Raw genomic sequence first — 19,549 nt, 5'->3', positions numbered from 1 at the left:
ATCAAGAGACTTAAAAATGATAAATGTTGGGTTATTTTTATTTGCAGTCTAATGTTTGAGCCTTTTTGGTTCAGATTTTCAAGCTTTTCTCTGCAACCATGAGCACTAGAAACTTTATTTTTAAAATTAAAGCTGAGGACTTGTCTTCATGGTGGGGTAATGTGCACTACAGGGAGGCAGGGGTGTGATTTCTAAAGTGGACTAACATGTTGTGCATTAATTGGTTTGTGTACACTCTGCTGGTGCGCACTAAAGATTCCCTAGTGCACTTTAACATAGTACAGATATATTAATGTGCACTATGGAACCTTTAGTGCACACCAGCATGGTCTGTACAAACCAATTAATGCAAAACATGTTAGTGCACTTTAGAAATCACCCCCCCCGTAGTGCACATAACCTCACTGTATAGACAAGCCCTGAGATTCTCAGAGAATTGCATGTCTCCAGCAGCAGGGGCTTTAAGAAATACACCAAAAATCACAAGACTTGTTGTAAACACAAGGGAGCTGGCAACACTAGGTGGGTAAAGAAGGTGCTGCAACTTGTGTAATGGCAACTCAGAGAATGTTGCCTAAATCTTAATTTGAGAACCAGATTACAAATACAAAGAAACAAATTAAATCAGGCCCTGTCCCAGCCCTCAAAGCCCGACTGCCCAGTTCTCTTAGATAACTAACACGTTTTCTTTTTTGTTGCTCAGGGAAAGAGAGCTGTTTTGAACGGATAATGCAGAGGTTTGGAAGGAAAGCCGTGTATGTTGTAATAGGAGATGGTGTTGAAGAGGAACAGGGAGCAAAAAAGGTACAGTTGTATGTACAATTCCGGGTTCTTCGAGTTTTCAGTTCAATGGCTCTTTATTTAACTAAGCATTAAATGAAACTTCTTCCCCTCCACGTTGTTTACAGCTAGGCTCTTTCCCCCGTTTGCAAATCCTCACAGCATCCTGAGCAATTTCCTACTGCAAATCCCACTTCCATAGCCCTGGCAACCATTGCAGCCTTTCAGGTGGTCTCAAGCACTGCTAGTTTCTATTACATGTTCCAGGAACAGTTCCTGATTAATAAAGATGGCATTAGACACATGACAAGAAACAAACCCCGCTTGTGTGATATCAGCTGAAGCAAGCATGGTGAATTCTGGAGTTTCTGATCTATATGCCACACTCTTATAATTTCCAAACTCCAGCAGAATTTCTCAGGAGTGATTTATCACAGTCAATAACAAGGAGACTAATAGTGAGTGGCTGTTTTTCTTTCATTAATGATTTTATAGAGCCATTTGATTAATTTTAAGCAAAAAACCAAAACAAACAAAAAACTGGGAGGCACATCAAATGCAAATAAAACAAAAACGGAAGGATCTGAAAGTCACATAATCAGGGATAATGAACCCAGAATTGGATTTATGCTGGAAATGGCCCACCTTGATTATCATGCACATTGTAAGGAGAGTGGTCAGTTTGGATGAGCTATTGCCAGCAGGAGAGTGAGTTTGTGTGTGTGTGTGGCCCAACTTGATGATCACTTTAGATAAGCTATTACCAGCAGGACAGTGGGGTGGGAGGAGGTATTGTTTCATGGTCTCTGTGTATATAATGTCTTCTGCAGTTTCCACAGTATGCATCCGATGAAGTGAGCTGTAACTCACGAAAGCTCATGCTCAAATAAATTGGTTAGTCTCTAAGGTGCCACAAGTACTCCTTTTCTTTTTGCGAATACAGACTAACACGGCTATTACTCTGAAACCAGAATCCTGAGAGTATTACATACTCATTGGACAGACACGGCCCTTTGTCACTGGCATCCTGAAGAGAACTGCAGAGCCAGTGTTTGTTGCATCACATGCCAGCTGACTGGGAAAGTCCAAGCAAGCCACAACCTGATTTTAGGTACCAGATGAGACTTCCAGTTAGGGATCAGCAGAACATTTCAGATACAGTAAGATGCAATCTAGACTTTTGCCCAGATTTCTAACTGAATCCAAAACTGATCTGTTTTTTAATTGAAGTTCAAAACATTTTGATTCTTCACTTTTAAAATATTTGTATGTCTCTCTTTCTTGCTTTCCACTGGCACCAGATGCCAAACTGTTGAAATACGGCATTCAGCATGGGCTCTTGTGGGCTTTCCAGCCTATTAGGAAATGCCCTTCTCATCATGGCAGTGAAGACAGTCATGAATGGTGGTGGTGCTGCTGCTGGGGTGGTGCAGTGGCTCTGAGCCCTGGCTGCTGGTACAGTATGTCTTTGGGGATGGAGCGTGCCCTTAAAGAGACATACGTCTCCCCCTTCGGAAAAGCTGTGGTGAAGGGGAGGCAGCTGAATTGGAGCTGTGCTTGTACTGTAGCTCTCATGTGCTACTGATGCAGGGTGGTGGGCACCCAGGAAGGGGCTGCAGCCATACTGGTGCCGCTCCCAGGCAATGCAGGGTGGGAGGACAGCTGAGCCAGAGGTGCCCTTACAGTGCCCTGTGTAGACTGCCTGTATGATTCATGCCTAACAGCTGCTGTGGATATTATCAGAGTAGTGAGAAGGAAAGATCATCCTGGTGACTGCATTTTGTGTGGACTGGAAGACGGAGAGAGGAGAAGTGGGGATGCCAGAGAGAAGAGCTAACAATAGCATACCATGAGAAGATCAAGGGCTAGGCCAGGTTTATGGTGATGAGGAAGGATAGATTTGGAGGTGAGGCTGAGGATACTACAGTGACTTTCACAGTAGAAAAAAACTAAGATAAATAAGAAAATATGGCAGGGCATAGTCAGAAACTTCAGGCACGGGGGGAAGAGTCATGGATGCCACTCACTAAGGCTGTGTGAGTTTGGGTGAGGATGGTGGAGCTGTTGACAGACAAGGGAAATCAAACTGCAAATCTTTGGATTACTGCCTCTGAGGGTTTCTGGCTGTTAGTGGAGGTTGGAGTCCCTGAACAGTTCAGAGAAGAACCCCTGAGTCAGGAGGTGTCCTGAACTTTCTGTGGGGTAGAAACGTGATGGGAAAAATGCCACTGTTTTGGTTTCAACATGGCCAGAAACACCATTAGATCACGTCTTTTTCAGGGTGTCTTCCTGCTTCCCCCTGCAGCTCCATCTAAGACTCTTGTGCTCCATGCATGACCATCCTATGTAACCCAACTTTCCCTGGCTGGTTCCTAGGCTGAATGAGGAGGCAGGAAGCAGCAGCCAGGCGAGGCTGTTCACATTGGAAGCACAGGCTCAGGGAGGAGGGGATCCCAGCAGGTACAAGGTGGGTCAGCACTTGCTCTGTCCCCAGGGTCTCAACCCAGTCCTGCCTTGAAGCAGCCAGAAAACCTTTTCCACCATGGCACATCAATTCCTGTCACCAACAAAAAAAACTCTGGAAATTAGCCAGATTCCAGGTGTTTAGCTGGTTCCTTAAGGGTTAAGAATCCCTCCACGAAGAACCCAAAATGCATGGACTGAAAGTGAAGTGATAATAGCCTGCCCTTTTGACAGCCCTGCACTAGACTTCAAAGGTAGTGGGTCAGTGCACATGACTGCATCAAAGGCTGCCAGGCTCCATGGGAGTATGAAGCAGCAGGAAGGTTCAGCAGCCTTCTACAGGCAGGGTTTCAAGAGGCCTCTTGCTAGTGTCTCCTAGTTTAATCAACTCTCCCATTAGGAGAACACATTCTTTGCTGGAGCTGTCACAGCCTTTGATTGATGACAATCATTAGTCAGGGCTGCTAGCTACACACCTGACTTTATACAAAAAACGGGGCGGGCAGAGAGCCTTTCACTGTTTTGCTGGCAGCACTGATAATATCTCAGTTTTAGTGAGTCATTTTTCTTCACCTATCCACAAATGATAAATCTGCAAGAGCTGAACAGCAGGTGTGGCTGAGTGTCCAAGCTTTCCTCTTTTTAAAGAAAGGAAGGTAGATAATTTAAGTGGAAGGGATTTTATATCCACCAGGGGTCTGAGGGAGGGGGAGAGGAAATAACTTTTCCCCTATAAAGTGAAATTGCAGAGCAATGCATTGTAGTCACTTCAGATGCCCCTGTGTTTGCTTGCTGTGTGTAGTGAACAAACAAAGTGATAAATAGCATCAAGGGAAGATTTTTTTTTTTACTGATAGGCAACATAGCAGAGAGGAGCTTGAACTGTATTTAAGTAGAGAGGAGTGTAAATAGACACCATGTAAAATGAACATCTGGTTTCACTACAGTGTCCTAAGCAGGTAGTAGCCCTAGGAAGGATCCTCTTCCTTCAACTATTTTGTCTGCTTGGGAAATGAGAATGTGTAATGTTAAGAAACCAGATTAAGGCTTTAGCTAGACACACAAGTTGGACCGCTTTATCTGTATGGGTGCAGTTAAAGTGGTCCAATCCCCTTAGTGACACAGTTAAACTTATTCCTATATGGGAAGGGGAGTAAGCTAAACCAGTTAAGGCAGGCTCATACTTCTATAACCCAAGCTGGGGACTGTAGCGGTATCACTATTTTGGCATTAACTGACATCATTATATCAGTATGCCCATTAAACCAGTATACACCACATTATACAAAATGTGCATGTAGACCAGGCCTCAGTCTTTGGTACAAACTTAGGATGAGTGAACTGGTTTGGCTAAGAAAAGGACCGACTCAAACCTTCAGCCACACAGAGCAAATCAAAGAAGTTTGGATAAAGATCTGAATGTAACTTCCAGATCTTCTGAGATTCACCCCTTACAACTGAAGTGACCATAAAAACTACAGAGAATACTAAACACAGGTCGCAACTGTCAAAACTGTACCTACAGAGTTATCAGAATATTAACCAGACCCACCTGGTGTTTGAACATCACTTGTTTACTGGCACCCACAAATAGTTGGCATTTTTTTCTTTTGGAAACATAAATCTGGCTTTCAAAAGAGCATAAGCATAGTTTCCATTATTTTAAATGAGACATAATAAAATAAGGTGACTGCAAGAAGGTCACATCATTTTAGCTGAATCCAGTAGAACCTCAGAATTACGAAGACCTTGCGAATGGAGATTGTTCGTAACTCGGAAATATTGTAATTCTGAACAAAACGTTATGAGTGTTCTTTCAAAAGTTTACAGCTGAACATTGACTTCATGCAGCTTTGAAACTGTACTATGCAGAAAAAAAATGCTGCTTTTCCCTTTATTTTTTTAGTAGTTTACTTTTAACACAGTAGTGTACTGTACCGTATTTGCCTTCTTTTAATGTTTTTGTCTCTGCTGCTTCCTGATTGTGTACTTCTGGTTCCAAATGAGGTGTGTGGTTGACTGGTCAGTTCATAACTCTGAGGTTCTACTGTATTTTTAAATGGGATATTTCAATAGAGAAGGACCAGCGAGGACTTAGATAATTGTATGGAGAACAAACATATTTAGAGTAATAATAGTAAATACTAAAAAATAATCAAGGGGTTTGGAAAAGGATTCAGATTTTCATGCTTTAGGGCATAAGCCAACCTCTGACAAATGGGAGTCAGGAGGAAGCTTCCTTGGGGATGGGTTATCCTGTACCTATTACGGGTAGTGGGATGGGCAGGCCTAAGCCTGCCCAGAACTAAAGTTTGCCCCTTCAACCACTGAACCCAGACGACAAATAAATGAAAAAACAGGAACGGAGTGAGAGTCAAAGGTTAAAAAAGCAGGGCACCGGAAGGGCACACCAAGCCAAGAATCCCCCGACAGCACCCACTGCGCCTCAAAAGTGTCTAAAGAGTCAGTGGATACCACCCAGAAGACCTCCACTCAGAGGCATGACATAACAAGGGATCAGAAATAGGCCTCACAGTTGCAGAGCAACCCCCATCCAGCTTCCTCCTCCTGGTGTGATGGATGGCCATCTTAGCCAGTGCCAGGAGGAGGTGGTCTCATGACTTCATGGGGCCATGAATGGGGTGTGCATAAATGAGGAGGGGGGAGAGCGAAGTGCAGCCAGAACCTCAGAAGGCAGTTCTAGAATAGGAGCTACAACTCGAGACATGTTACATAGACATGTGCCAGGGTCTTCCTCTCTTTGCAGAAAGGGCAGGTGCTGGGAGATTCCATGAACTGCACCAGCTCCAAGGCCCTGCTCACAGCTCCATGAAGGAGCCACCAACTAATACCTCTGGTAGGCCGTGGAACAGCAGGTCTCCACTGGTTGGAGTTGGGGCAGGATGTCAGGGTGAGGAAGTAGATGGTATGAAGTACAAGTGTGTACAGGTGTTTTCTCGGTGCAGTTTGGAGACAGGCCCAGTAGATGTCATTCAGCCAACTCAGGTGGTTTGTGTTGGGGGGGGACTGGAGAGGTTTGTGGGGCAGAGGCCAATGATGAGCTCCAGAGGGCCAGGGGTGGGCAGGGAGTACCTTCCTGCAAGACTCGCTTGAGAAAGGTGAGAGAAGCTGGGGGCAAGGCTGCCTGCTCCTTCTGGAGCACACTAGGGGGGACATGCAGAGTGGGCAACCCCATGTGCTAGCCAAGCGCTGCAGAGTCCTCTTTACTGTAGTCCAGGAGGTCTCAGATTCTGGTGTCCTCAGCCAGGACCATTCTTTGGTGCACTGAGACTCTACTACCTGCACACGAAGGTGTGGGTTGTATAGCAGGGGTCTGTTAGGAAATCTTCCCCCTCAGTGTGCGCTGCAGACCTGGCTGCTGAGAATAGCTTCCAGGACCTGAGGAGGACCTGGTAAAAGACTGGCAGCTCAGAGAGGTCGGGAGGGAGACCTCTCAGGTGAAGAGAGAGAATTGCTGCTGGTTATTTTGACACCCTCAGAGGTAGTGGAGGAAGATGTATGTGAGCACGCTCCATGCCAAACTACAAGCACTGGAGTCTCCTTCAAAGGAAAAGGCACCAGAGCAGCCCTGTCCATCTCCACAGCTGGTCAGACACCCTGGCCTCCAGATCGATCCAATTCTCTAGTGAGAAGGGATCAGTGGCAGACAGGTACACATCAAGATAGAACAGTGGACCCGTACCTCCATTGGATGATCTGGTGCGCGAGTGGGAGGAAGCCAGTCTGGCACCTCTCCCCAACCATCAGGCCAGAGCTCTTGACCCAGTTGACTTGGGGTGGAGGAGGCTGCTGAATAGATGGCTTGGCAAGTCTCCACCTATGCCAGGTCTCCTGGGTCCTGGGCCACGAGGAGCACTTCATTGGTATATGCCAAGAGGTTATCCTATAACTGCCTGGTGCAAGGTTTCTTGCATCTTCCTCTAAAACAGCTGGTAGTGGGTTAGATGGACCCCGGCCTGATCTATTATGGCAATTCCTATGTACCTACGGATTGCTGTGGGGTTTGTCTTTCCTGCAGAGTGAACTGTAATTGTTATAAAACCAACTGCTTTATGGTTCATGCTTTTGATTATGTAAACAACTTCGTTTTATTGCATAACTTCCTAGTCTATGGGGAGGTGGCAACTCAAAGGTAGTTTTCATGGCCTGGAGCATGTGTTATAGGAAAGGATTGCAGAGTGGGTGCAGAATCTCATAGCACTTGTCTGTCATGTTGCTAAGGCACCTATTGCAATAGATTTTAGGCATCAGGAAGGAGCAGCAAGATTTTGTTTCGAAGAACATTAGTATTCTAGAAACATTCACACTAAACCCAATGGGAAAATGGGAAGTAAAGTTTTTCGTGTATAACAATACAAAATCTTTGCAGGCATCCAGAGACTTGCCCTGCTCCACTTGTTTCCTCCAAAGCAGGACAGCATGTGAAAGTGCCTCATAAACTCAGGAAGTTTCTGCAATTTCCAGCACTTTGCAATGTTTTTTAGTCTCTACAGACGCACACACACATAACTGCAGAGGGGACACCAAACCCCCCTCTTTTAATTTCTAAGATGATCCTTTATCTCTGTAGCAATATTGTGAGTTCACGGCTAAGGGTGTAACGTTCCATTGTTCAGGGTGCAAACTATGAAAGATCTTTTGATCCTTGTGTTTAAAAAATATATTTTGGTTTCATTCCAGCACAACATGCCATTCTGGAGAATCTCCTGTCATGCTGACCTGGAGGCTCTCAGGCACGCCCTGGAACTTGAGTACTTGTAGCAGACCCCAATGCCTCAGCGCTGGGCAAGCTTCACTCAGAGAGACATCAGCTCAACGTATTCTTTGGTATTTTATATAACTGATCCTACAACAATTGCAGTAATCTTTCTTCAAGGGGAACCCATTGTATGGAAGCCTTTAAGAATCTGCATCAGGAAAGCAATGTATCACATCCTTCTTCCATTGGATGGAGGGAAAAACCTTCAAATCACCCAGTGGGGATCCTGCAGTTTTATGGCTAAAATGGATTCTTAGAGCTGATACTGGACTCTTGACTGTTTTATTGCCATGTGAATATCTTTGAAGCACACAAAAGACTAGAAGTCCTGGGTCTACTTGTCAGTTTTCTTGCTTTGAAAGGGGGGGAAAGGACACAGTATGGAATTTTGGGCATGCTCACTGGACTCTTCATTACATTATGTGGGACTTTCTGAAAATAAGAGTGAAATAGTTGGGGGTTTTTGTATTTTTTTAATTTATGAACTAATCCTATTACTCTGGTATTAAGCTCTGTATCTGTTTTTATCTTCTTTTTGGGGGGAGGGCAGAGGGTCCTACAATTCTAATTTAATAGTTCTTTTCTCCACGATAAACTCTGTGGACAATCATATTGTGTACATTAGTATTGAGGACATTTGGGACTGTTGGTAAGAATTATAGCTATGTTTTTTAAACCTGATCTAGATGGTATGTGGACTGTGCATGTGTCTAAATGGTGCCTTATGCTGCCATCTTTTTTTCGGTGGGTGGGAGAAGTAGCTTGTGATGAATGAAAGGCATTAAATAAAACTACGTTTACATTTTGGGGAAATAGAACACCTGCCTTCTCTTCTCTCCATGCATTGTTGGGCCTAGCAGATGTGTAGAATTCTTGCTTTCCCTCTGAGCTAGAGATGGACTAGGAGAACTTAAATTGGAGATGCAAAGACTAAAGTCTGTGGGAGCTCCCTGTGATGGCAGTGTGAGGAGCAAAGACAATCACCTGAATGTTAAGTGCCAAAGAACTTGGCCAGCAAACAACATCTGTTCATCTATCAAGGGAAGATAAAGTGCAAGCAAATATTACAGCTCGGCACATTTATTTTTGACAAAAATATTTATGTAAATAAATGCATATGCAAATTAGATTCAGCCTACAAGCTCCTGCTGAGCTGCCTTGGCAACCCTCAATGTCAAACATTTTGGCTCCCTGGGCTTGGATAAATCTCTAATTCTCTATACAGATTTTATTATTATTTATTTCTATTACAGTAGCACCTTGAAACCCCAGTCAAGGATCAGGACTTCATGGAGCCAGGCACTCTACAGACATATGACAAGTAAAACAACCCCAACCCCAGAGAGGCCACAATCTACATGTCATACAGGACGCCACTGGTGTACAAAACAGACAAATTGGGTGGATGCTGATTGGGAGGAGATAGTAACAATAAAACAAAGTTTAGCAGATCAACAGAAGTCAAGGTTTGCCCCTTGCCTACCCAATGCCAGATGGGAGTAATATGTAGATTTCACAGCAGAGGAAGGTTTAGAGGAAGGAGGTATGGGAGATATTAAATGGGCATTTCCCCAAAAGAGAGACAGTGTGACAATGTATTGGCCTCAGTACCAATGCTGCATATTTACTGTTTGCACACAGGTGTGAAGCTAAATAGGTTTTAAAGATACAACAGCTACGGCTATAAAGCCTTTGATGGGAATCTCAAAACAGCCAGTTCAGGAAATAAAGATCCATTGCCAGCTCTGAGCGAGAGAGTTTCCTGCAGGGTGAGCTGGAGTATTGACCACAGAGTAATTTAATCTCAGCATCTGGTTTAAAAGTATCAGCCACTCAGCATCTGCAAAGTAAGTTATCCACACTCCCCTACAGCAGGCAGGAGGGGGAAAAAAATCTGTTTCGGGTCTGGGCACAGCACAAAACAAAAACAAAGGGTGGTTCTCCAGCAGAGGAGTCTCTAGCCTTATGGCCTGCTGAGAGAGGGAATCTAGGACAAAGCAAAGTCTTTCTGCAATAGGTTTGGCTGGCATAAATAGAGATTAAATTTGACCACAAAACTAGCACAAGAAATCAGAGAAATTGGGGGCAGAGGGAAAGTCTGACTGACAGACAGGTTCCCATGAGATAAACACACGTGTGAGTAAAACCTTCAAAAGGCAGTGACTCTGGGGAATTGTAGGCCACTGACAGACAGCGAAGCTGCAGCTTTTAGGAACTTGCCAATCAACTAATTGTTTCTCATGGAATTCAGAGGCATTGGCTGTCTCATTTTACCCAATAGCTCATTCTTTCTGAAGCGAGTTAAGAGACTCTGCTTTCTGAACATGTTCAGACATTCTCAGGCTCACTTATGTGCTTGTGGTTTTCCTTCCCTGCAACCTCCATCACCCCCAACTCCCCACCCCAACAGAGTTCTAGGACTTTGTCTCTCTCATATGTGTACACACACACCCTTACTCTCCCCTGTGTATTGCTGCATATGCTCTCTCCATAGTCATTCATTGCTCTCCTAGTTGGCTGTGTCCATCTCTTCTATGCCCCAGTAACATTGAGTGGCATATGCCAGCAAGAGCAATGATGTACTGCAGACCTGGCATGCACCAGCTTCCAGACGCGGAGTGACAGGTGTCCTCTTTTCACTAAAAAGCGTGGCCTTAGTCTTCCCTGTCTGAGGGAATCTAGGAACATTTTGTTCTGCAAATAGCTGGCTACAGGCAAATATACATCAGTCCTGGGTTAGCAGTTGGGAATACCCATACCCCAGGCACAGTCCAGACTATTGTTTATTGTCATGTTTAAAAATATTTTCAAACATTGTTGCAGCCTTTCTAAACTACACTAGCAACCAGGTGAGTGGCAGCTATGAGGTGACCAAGACCCTTGAGTCAAGTGTAATGTAGGCCACCTCTCAGCCCTGGGTGATTAAACCGAGCCTTGCCTAACAGACATACTGATGACATTACTAATATAGGACTGCTAATAATCAGAGCCTCTCCACTTACAGAGGGTCAGCACTCCTCCCTCTGAACCATCCTCTTAAGTAAAACCGAGGCAGTGAAAGATAGCTATCCTATATGGTAGATTATATTCCGGCCTCTTAAAACTTGAATAGGACTATAAGAGTTGCAGAATATAGCAAACGCTGTTGCCACTTACTTGTTAACACTTCAGGGAGCAAAATACCTTTCCAAACATAGAGAAAAACAAGCTGCACTAAACTGTGTCTTGTTTAGTCACTGGCTTGCATTTCCAGAGAAACCATTTGTTCCATTATTTAGGCACAGGCTGTGTTCCTATTTTACTGTGTAGCACTGTATTTAGAAGAATTTGTATCTTCCCATCTATTGTTGAGTAAATAATCCTTTTATATTGACCTTCACTCCACAGCACAAGCTTGAAAATTACTTTCTCCTTCAAAGTTTAAAATATCTTGTAAGGGAAGTGGAGAGCCCTTCTCAAGTGTCAGTCATGAAATGAAGCCTATAGGGCCAACTTGACTGCTGGAGTAAGTAGGCAAACTCCATTAACTTCAGGGTTATACATTTATTTATGCCAGCTGCAAACTGGGCCTTAAACCATTATCTTGGCTAATAGGCTAAGTAATTACTAAACTAACCCCCCCACCCCCGCCGCCCTTCCTCTAGCTCAGTGCACTTATGTCATGGGAACTCCCAAAGAAGTTTAATCATTTCCACTGCAGCAAAACAGCAGGGCTGAGGAACCCGCTCCCAGAAGTCAAGAAGTGAGCAATATATATCCATATTTTAAATTCAAAGAAGCCACAGGCATTTAAACCACCTATCAGGGTTATTTAAGTGGAGTGATAGCACCATTTATAGTTGAGATTGCGATAACATGCTATTAAACATATGTGTTATATAACTAGCAGGAATAGTTAGCTGTATAAGCTGTCAATTTGCTCCTTTCAAATAAACATACATGCACAAAGGGCCTGACCCAAAGCCTGTGGAAGGCCATGGAGAAATTCCCACGGACTTCAGTGGGTTATGATTCATGCCTCCAAAAAGTTACTTTCTCCGTAGACTCAGGAGCCAAGGCATTTGCGTAAGTACCAAAATATATTTTTAACAATGAAAAAAGTTCTTGATGAATACTTTTTTATCCACAAATTGCGATTATGTCTGATCATTACTGTCAGCTTTATTTTAAACTGGATGCAGACTTTATAAGAATATACTACAGTCTTCTAGAGCTATTGACCAACATGCTATATCCTCACAACACTGTTACTGTTGGGCTTGGGGGCCACTGCTGTAAGCATTTTTAACACAGAAATAAGTGTTTGTAAGCAAATGATGACTGTGGGTGATGCAGAGTAGTAGGTCCCTTACTTCAAGCCTCATTAAGCTTCTCAGAGGTCTTGCGAAGAAAACTCTGTGATCCAGTTCGAACTTGTATTATGATGCTACTGCAATTAAGGACAATCATTCAGCTGTTACATAGTTTGGGTGGGATGAAGGTTGTAAATGCTGATTTATTGTAGGTGTTTTGCTGAATCTGTTGCCTACCAGAGCAGCACAGGTGCTGCAGGACTGTAACAGACTTGGGAAACACTGTAATTAAAATAAAATAAATTACTTTTGACAGATACGTTACAGCTTGTCATCCTAAAAGGCAGATTGCTAGGGCTGGATTAATTCTTTCTGCTTCAAAAAATGAGTGCCAAAGTATTATTAGTGCTTTCCTTCCTTTCTGGCTGATAATTTATGCCTCGTTCACCCCCATATCCTTTCTGGCTGCTGGGACTTTCTTTACTTAATTGTTCTTATGTCCACATTCTACAGACTTCAGTGGAACCAGGATTTCATTCTTTAAGTCAGTGGCAAAACTTCTACTAACTGCAATAGGGCACTGGTCTTCACCTCAGGTATTCAACAGACACATGGGACATCATGCAAAAGATTCACTACAATAATTGTGCATAGACTTTCACTACAGTAATAAATGACATAGATATCTTTTCTACCATTGTTTACTCTGGTGTTTACCTGCATGCCATGACTCTAAACATGAATAGTAGTAGTATTTAAAAACAAAGATGCTAAGTTATATAACAAGTGTATTGTGTATGTTAGGGCATTTTGTGTAAATGAATGTAAAAAAACCCCAAACCTTGTCCCATTGGGTATTTATTAATATTTTCTTTGGAAAAATGAGTAAGAGTAGCAGTAAGAGTAGCTCTGAGCACATCTGTTACCCCCAACAATGCAAAGTAACTGGCCAAACTGTCGCCAGTGTAAAGTGGCACCTTGTCTTCAGAATTATGGATGATAAAAGTGCAGCTAAAAGTGCCAGAGTTGTAGGGGGATTCTCAGCTCAGCATGGCTCCAGGCCAGGCTGGAATCCATGTGGTCCCCAAGAGCCAAGTTTCAGGTAGTTTTTCTGTTGGGTGGAGGAGAGGGACCATAAGCAGAAAAGCCTGGTTCCCCACCTCCTCCTTGCAAACACTGCCTTTGGCTACAGTGTAATTCAGCACAAAACAGCCATTGTCATTACTCTTCCAATATCTCCCCTGCTTTTCCTTTTGCCAGTCCATCAAATTTTAAGTTCTCAGCTTCAAGACCCTACAAAGCTCCACCCTGGCTTACGTATCAGTTTCTTACTGTATTCCCCTTCTTGTCTCCTTTGCTCAACTGGTGACACCATCCCCTCCATCACCTTTATTTTCTTTCCCACTTCCATTTTTTACACCTCCTTCCATGTTGTTTATACACAGAATTATCTCCTAACCCCAGTACCGAAAGCCCCCAACCCTCTTATTCAAATCCCTTTTAAAGAGCCACTTCTTCTGTGAGCCTTAGGAACACTCAAATGCACGTAACACCTAGTTTTCCTAAACTGACATCATCCTCAGGGTCTATCCATACATCTTCACTTAACTGCATCTTTTAGGCAGCAAGCAAACGCTTTGCGTATTGTATAGGGCCAAGCAATAGTGCTTAAATCACATATAACAGTTGGGCAAGAGGTATCAAAACCAGAAATATGTTTTATTAGCTCTCTCTCCACAAGTTGCTAATCATTCAATTAAAACCTAATCTAGAGCTGAACCACCTCTGCTTTTGATTTTGTGAAACCAAACTGTGGCCCATCACCAGCATGTGAATAATCTCAACACAAATTTAATTCAGAATACTGATGAATGAAATTTAATGTGGATAAATGTAAAGTAATGCACATTGGATAAAATAACCCCAACTATACATACAATATGATGGGGGCTAATTTAGCTACAACTCCTCAGGAGAAAGATCTTGGCGTCATCGTGGATAGTTCTCTGAAGACATCCACGCAGTGTGCAGAGGCAGTCAAAAAAGCAAACGGGATGTTAGGAATCATTAACAAAGGATAGAGAATAAAACGGAGAATATCTTATTGCCCTTATATAAATCCATGGTACGCCCATATCTTGAATACTGTGTACAGATGTGGTCCCCTCATCTCAAAAAAGATATACTGGCATTAGAAAAGGTTCAGAAAAGGGCAACTAAACTGATTAGATGTTTGGAACAGGTCCCATATGAGGAGAGATTAAAGAGGCTAGGACTTTTCAGCTTGGAAAAGAGGAGACTAAGGGGGGATATGATAGAGGTATATGGAATCATGAGTGGTGTGGAGAAAATGAATAAGGAAAAGTTATTTACTTGTTCCCATAAGAACTAGGGGCCACCAAATGAAATTAATGGGTAGCAGGTTAAAACAAATAAAAGGAAGTTCTTCTTCACTCAGCGCACAGTCAGCCTGTGAAACTCCTTGCCTGAGGAGATTGTGAAGGCTAGCACTATAACAGGGTTTAAAAGAGAACTGGATAAATTCATGGAGGTTAAGTCCATTCATAGCTATTATCCAGGATGGGTAAGGAATGGTGTCCCTATTCTCTGTTTGTCAGAGGGTGGAGATGGATGGCAGGAGAACGATCACTAGATCATTACCTGTTAGGTTCACTCCCTCTGGGGCACCTGGCATTGGCCACTGTCAGTAGACAGGATAGTGGGCTGGATGGAACTTTGGTCTGACCCAGTATGGCCATTCATATGTCGATATACAAAATTGCTTCTTTTGAGCTAACTAATGCTTTGCAAAAAAAATAAAAAATTTGCACAGGGCGTTCCCTGGATTTACCCCAGTTTTAGGCTGTTGTTGCCTTCCATCTCTCCCTTATAAAGGTTTTGTGTGTTTTTTTTTTTTTTGGCCGCGCTTTTACTTTAGTTTAGTTCCCCCATGCAGCCACATGATGGCAACAAAACACCACCATTAGCCCCGCCGTGTGAAACCCCCCCCCGGCCAGGCAGCCGGGCCCCTGCAGGGAGGGGCCCTACCCAACCGCTCCCTGGCGCCCCGCGCCGCAGGCAAACGCCCAGCTTGGCGCCGCCGCGCGAAGGACGCCGAGGGACTGGCGGAGCACTTGACAGGCTGCCGCAGGGCAGCCACCGCGCGCGCAGGGGCCGCTAACGAGCCGGGGCCGCCCTCCCGCCAACCAACCAGGGCAATCGCCCAATCCGCTCTTAACCGCAAGCCCATCAAGGCGGCTGGGTGGGCGGAGGGGAGCACCTGGGAAGGCGCGTGCCGCCGCCACCTTCACGCGCCCAGTCGTGCCCCCCCCTCCCCCGCCGTGGGAGCGGGCGGCCTCGGTTGGGCCCGGCTCGACTGAGGGCCCGCTCGTGGGAGCGCTTTGCCCCGAGGGCAGCCGGGAAACGCCGGGGGCGGGCGGTGTTTAACTCGAGGCCCGTCCGAGCTTCGTCTGCCGGGGTGGCCGCGCCTCACCCGCTCGGGGGTCGCAGTCCGGGGGGTGGTAGCGTTCTCTGGCGGGACAAAGCGCCTTGCAGCTGCCCGGGTTGACGGCCCGGCCCTGGCGGGTTCACCAGCAAAACCCACTTACTGTACGTGGACTTGGTGCCCCCCAGCGGGCCAGTGCGGAGGTAAGAGCGACCCCCTGAGGGGCGGGCCCGACGCTTGCCAACTTTCTCACCTCAGACAAAACGGAACACCCTTTCCCCGCGGCCCCGCCCCTTCTCGGAGGCGCCGCCCACTTCCTCTTCCCTCACTTTAGTCTGGCTGGGGCAGGAGTTTGGGGTGCAGGAGGGGGTGAAGGGCTGGGGGTTACAGCGTGTGTGTGTCGGGGGGAAGGGTGTGGGTGCTGGGAGGGAGTTTGGGTGCAGGAGGGGACTTGGCAGCGGTTAGGGTGTGGGGGGTGTGATGGCTCTGGGAGGGGGTTAGGGTGTGGGAGGGGGTTCTGACCTGGGACAGGGGGTTGGGGTGCAGGAGGGGGTGAAGGGCTGAGGTGCAGTCTCTGGGAGGGAGTTTGGGTGCAGGAGGGGTTCTCACCTGGAATGTGGTACAGGAGGGGGTTTGGGTTCCAGCTGGGTAGCACTTACCTCAGGCAGCTCCCAGAACAGCCAGCATGTCCGGCTCCTAGGCAGAGGGACCAAGGGGCTCTACACACTGTCCATGCGTGCAGGTGCTGTGGTTCCCAGCCAATTGGAGCTGCAGAGCTTGTGCTCAAGGTGGGTGCAGTGCACAGAACCCCCCTGGCTGCTCCTGTGCCTAGAAGCCGGACATTCCAGCCATTTCTGGGAGCCATGCATAGCCATTTAGCCCTGCTGAGACTGGAGTTTTAATGACCTGGTCAGCAGTGCTGAGGGTCCATTTTTGACTGGGCATAGTAAACCACCTCCCCAAATGGTATTAGCTCTGCTGACAGATGCACTCTTCTGCCAGCACAATTGTGTCTACAGTGAGAGTTTTGCTGACACAGTTATGTCAGCTAGGAAGAGTGGGGTTTTTTTCTTCATACCCCTGACCGACATGATTATGCCAACACAACTTTGCAGTGTAGACTGGCCCAACCTTCTCCTTCTCACACATTAGTACAAGGCAACATAATGACTTTGTTCAGTAATAGGAACATACCTTTTTTCCGAGTGAAGGATAGCTCTGATTTTTAACTACCTCATATTAACTAACATGAGCTAAAATCTTAGTAAAGACAAGGAAGTTTATAGTTTTAAAATGTTACCAGGTTAAGTTAAAACTGTGTGGGAGCCTAGAATATACCTGCTAATGCATTCCTCTTTCTGGAACTCTTTCAACTTTACAGTATTATCCATCTTAAGCAATTAAAAATCATGAGACAAGCCCCAAAACATGAAATTGGCTTCAAAGTAATGTGATTTTTAAAATAGTAATGGGGGGGGGGAGAGGGATTGGCATTTGCCTTCTGATTTTTGAGCCTTTAGGGTTCACTTTTTAAAACGCTTTTACGCTTTTCTTTGAGCCCATGAGGACTAGACACTTATTTTAAAAAGTAAGCTGACATTCTTGTGTAATATCACTCCAGAAACTGGTGCTTTTAAACAGACAACAAATACTGTGCGACTCACAAAATCATGAGTTGGTAAGACTGTTTCTCTTAATTATATTCAGTTTCATTGCAGCTCTTTTAATATATTAATTTGGGACATGGCAATTAGTGAGCACATTAAGTCTGTAAAGCTGGGTTGCCAAAATACAGCTTCCCCTACAAGTTCTGCAATATAACCAACAGCCACCCTCATTTTTAAACATATGGATACAATTTGTGGAGACAATAAATGGCATGTGCTGCTTAGCCTTGATCCAAGTGATCAGGTGTTAGAACAATTAATGCTGGGGCCTGTAGTCTCCCTGGCATACACCTCTATTAAAAATGAAGGTGACTGCACATTTTATGCATAGTGGCCCCTTGTTCACTGGACAAATTGCAAACATAGCTTTGTTTGTTCTCATCCTGGACTAGACTTGGTCATTGGTCAAGCTGCCGAATTTCTCAATCTGAAGATCCTACATGAAGAAAATTTTCATGATCTGGACACTGCAGAAATAAACATTCATCCAGATAGAAGGAAACCGGAGATCTAGGAACACAAACCATTTTTCTAAAACAGTTTAATAAAAAATTGTGACGATTCCTGAAAAACTGGGGAAACCCAAAGCATAGAGTGTGTCACCTGTCTCAGTCACAAAGAAACACAATAATCAAAAAGATATTTAAGTTTAATACAAATTTTATACAAAGAAAATGTGAAAAAATACTTCCATATGCTAAAAGCAATTATGCTTCACAAATAAGGCCAGCTAGGCTATTTTTGACACAACTGCAATTCACGAATATTCTGTTCTCCATTATTTTCTTCCTCTAATGTGGGTAACTAGCTGGAGACTGTACAAACTGCATCCTTTTATAAACAATGGGAGAAATCAACATGACTAAAATGTACAACAAAATGTACTGGAATGATATAATACAATTAATTTTCTCATATACATACATCACCTTTGCTTTGTTCAATGCTTTCGTTTTACACAACATACAAAATGATACTACAGTATAAGTGTAACAGACAGAATTTTCATGGGTTACTTTCTCTCATACTGTACTGTTTCATGCTTACATAAAAACATAAATTCCATCATATAAATAATACATGCTCTAGCCCAGCATCAAAAGTCCTTTGCCCATGTTTCCTGATACATAGTCTTCTCCAAATCAAAGTTCTTGTTCCATTTGAAAAGCATTTCAAAGTTCTTTATAGAGGATTTTAAAAAAAACTGAACTATGAACCATAAGAAAAAAATCCACCTTTCTCACATCTGATACTACTGATCAGAAATCATGTTACCAACTAGTTGGTATTATTATTTCTACTCTTCTGCTGTTAGGCTGAATGAAATTTAAGCTGGTTTCCTGTAAACAATATAATTTTTAACAGTCTGGTCACTGTAAAAAACAAAAAATACCCTCTTTGTGTACTTCAGGTCCACAGATTGGAAATTTCATAATTTGCCTAATAAAATGAATTTTTAAAAGGTACATTTTTAACTTTAGTTGCACAAAAAGAAATTTTAATTGAGTTTCAAAGTGCACAATTGTTTTAATTACCAAATGCAAATTAAGAAGATCAGATTCTCTCTTGATAACTAAAAAGTAAGTGATTTTATGTGCAACTGCAGTTCCTTAAGTCCAGTTTTCAATGTTCATTCATGATAAGGCTGTTTTAGTCTTTCCTTTACCAACTTCAAACACTCTTTATAAGTTAAAGTCAATACAAATATAAAAAGGAGATGGTACTCTAACTTTAATGACATCCACAAATTGTACATTATTTACAACTGAAGCATAGATTTAACATGGATCTTACCTGTCCTCAGCTTTTTAAAGCCAGCGCTAATGCTTTACATTAATGTAGTGTAGTTAATGCTTTGTACACATATACAAAGCTAAAGTCTGAACCTTTGAGGTTAATCCAAAGAACTGTGTTTATTTCACATTTCTATTAGACAGATTTTTATTAGTTATTTATTCCAACAGTCGCCTGGGCTTCTTGTTAGTAGTTAGACTCTTCGTACTTGGACTGGCATTGTGGTCTGAACATACTGAACTCCAGTTCTCATTGCCACTGTCCCAGCAGAAGGACTTACCACTACAGGAATGGTCTGTGGATTAAAACCAAGCAAAACACATATTGT

General features: G+C 43.9%; 2 protein-coding genes across 16 annotated transcripts in view; one reads left to right on the top strand and one right to left on the bottom strand.

Annotated features, from left to right (window-relative positions):
* EYA2 (EYA transcriptional coactivator and phosphatase 2) overlaps nt 1-8,841 on the top strand; it is a 156,284-nt gene extending 147,443 nt beyond the window's left edge. For all 9 annotated transcript variants that reach the window (XM_075118784.1, XM_048819518.2, XM_048819519.2 and 6 more), the window contains 2 exons: nt 704-804; nt 7,945-8,841. In XM_075118784.1, coding sequence (XP_074974885.1) covers nt 704-804; nt 7,945-8,025 — 182 coding nt within the window. In that variant the 3' untranslated portion in view covers nt 8,026-8,841. The remainder of the gene's footprint in view (nt 1-703; nt 805-7,944) is intronic.
* A 9,217-nt stretch (nt 8,842-18,058) lies between these two features.
* The window catches only part of ZMYND8 (zinc finger MYND-type containing 8), a 124,714-nt gene continuing 123,223 nt past the window's right edge, over nt 18,059-19,549 (bottom strand). For all 7 annotated transcript variants that reach the window (XM_048819511.2, XM_048819509.2, XM_048819512.2 and 4 more), the window contains one exon: nt 18,059-19,516. In XM_048819511.2, coding sequence (XP_048675468.1) covers nt 19,415-19,516 — 102 coding nt within the window. In that variant the 3' untranslated portion in view covers nt 18,059-19,414. The remainder of the gene's footprint in view (nt 19,517-19,549) is intronic.

Source organism: Caretta caretta, chromosome 13 (assembly GCF_965140235.1).
Source record: "Caretta caretta isolate rCarCar2 chromosome 13, rCarCar1.hap1, whole genome shotgun sequence".
NCBI lineage: Eukaryota > Metazoa > Chordata > Testudines > Cheloniidae > Caretta > Caretta caretta.
Note: the sequence above shows the minus strand (reverse complement) of the source record. Positions and strands in the feature narration are given on the sequence as shown.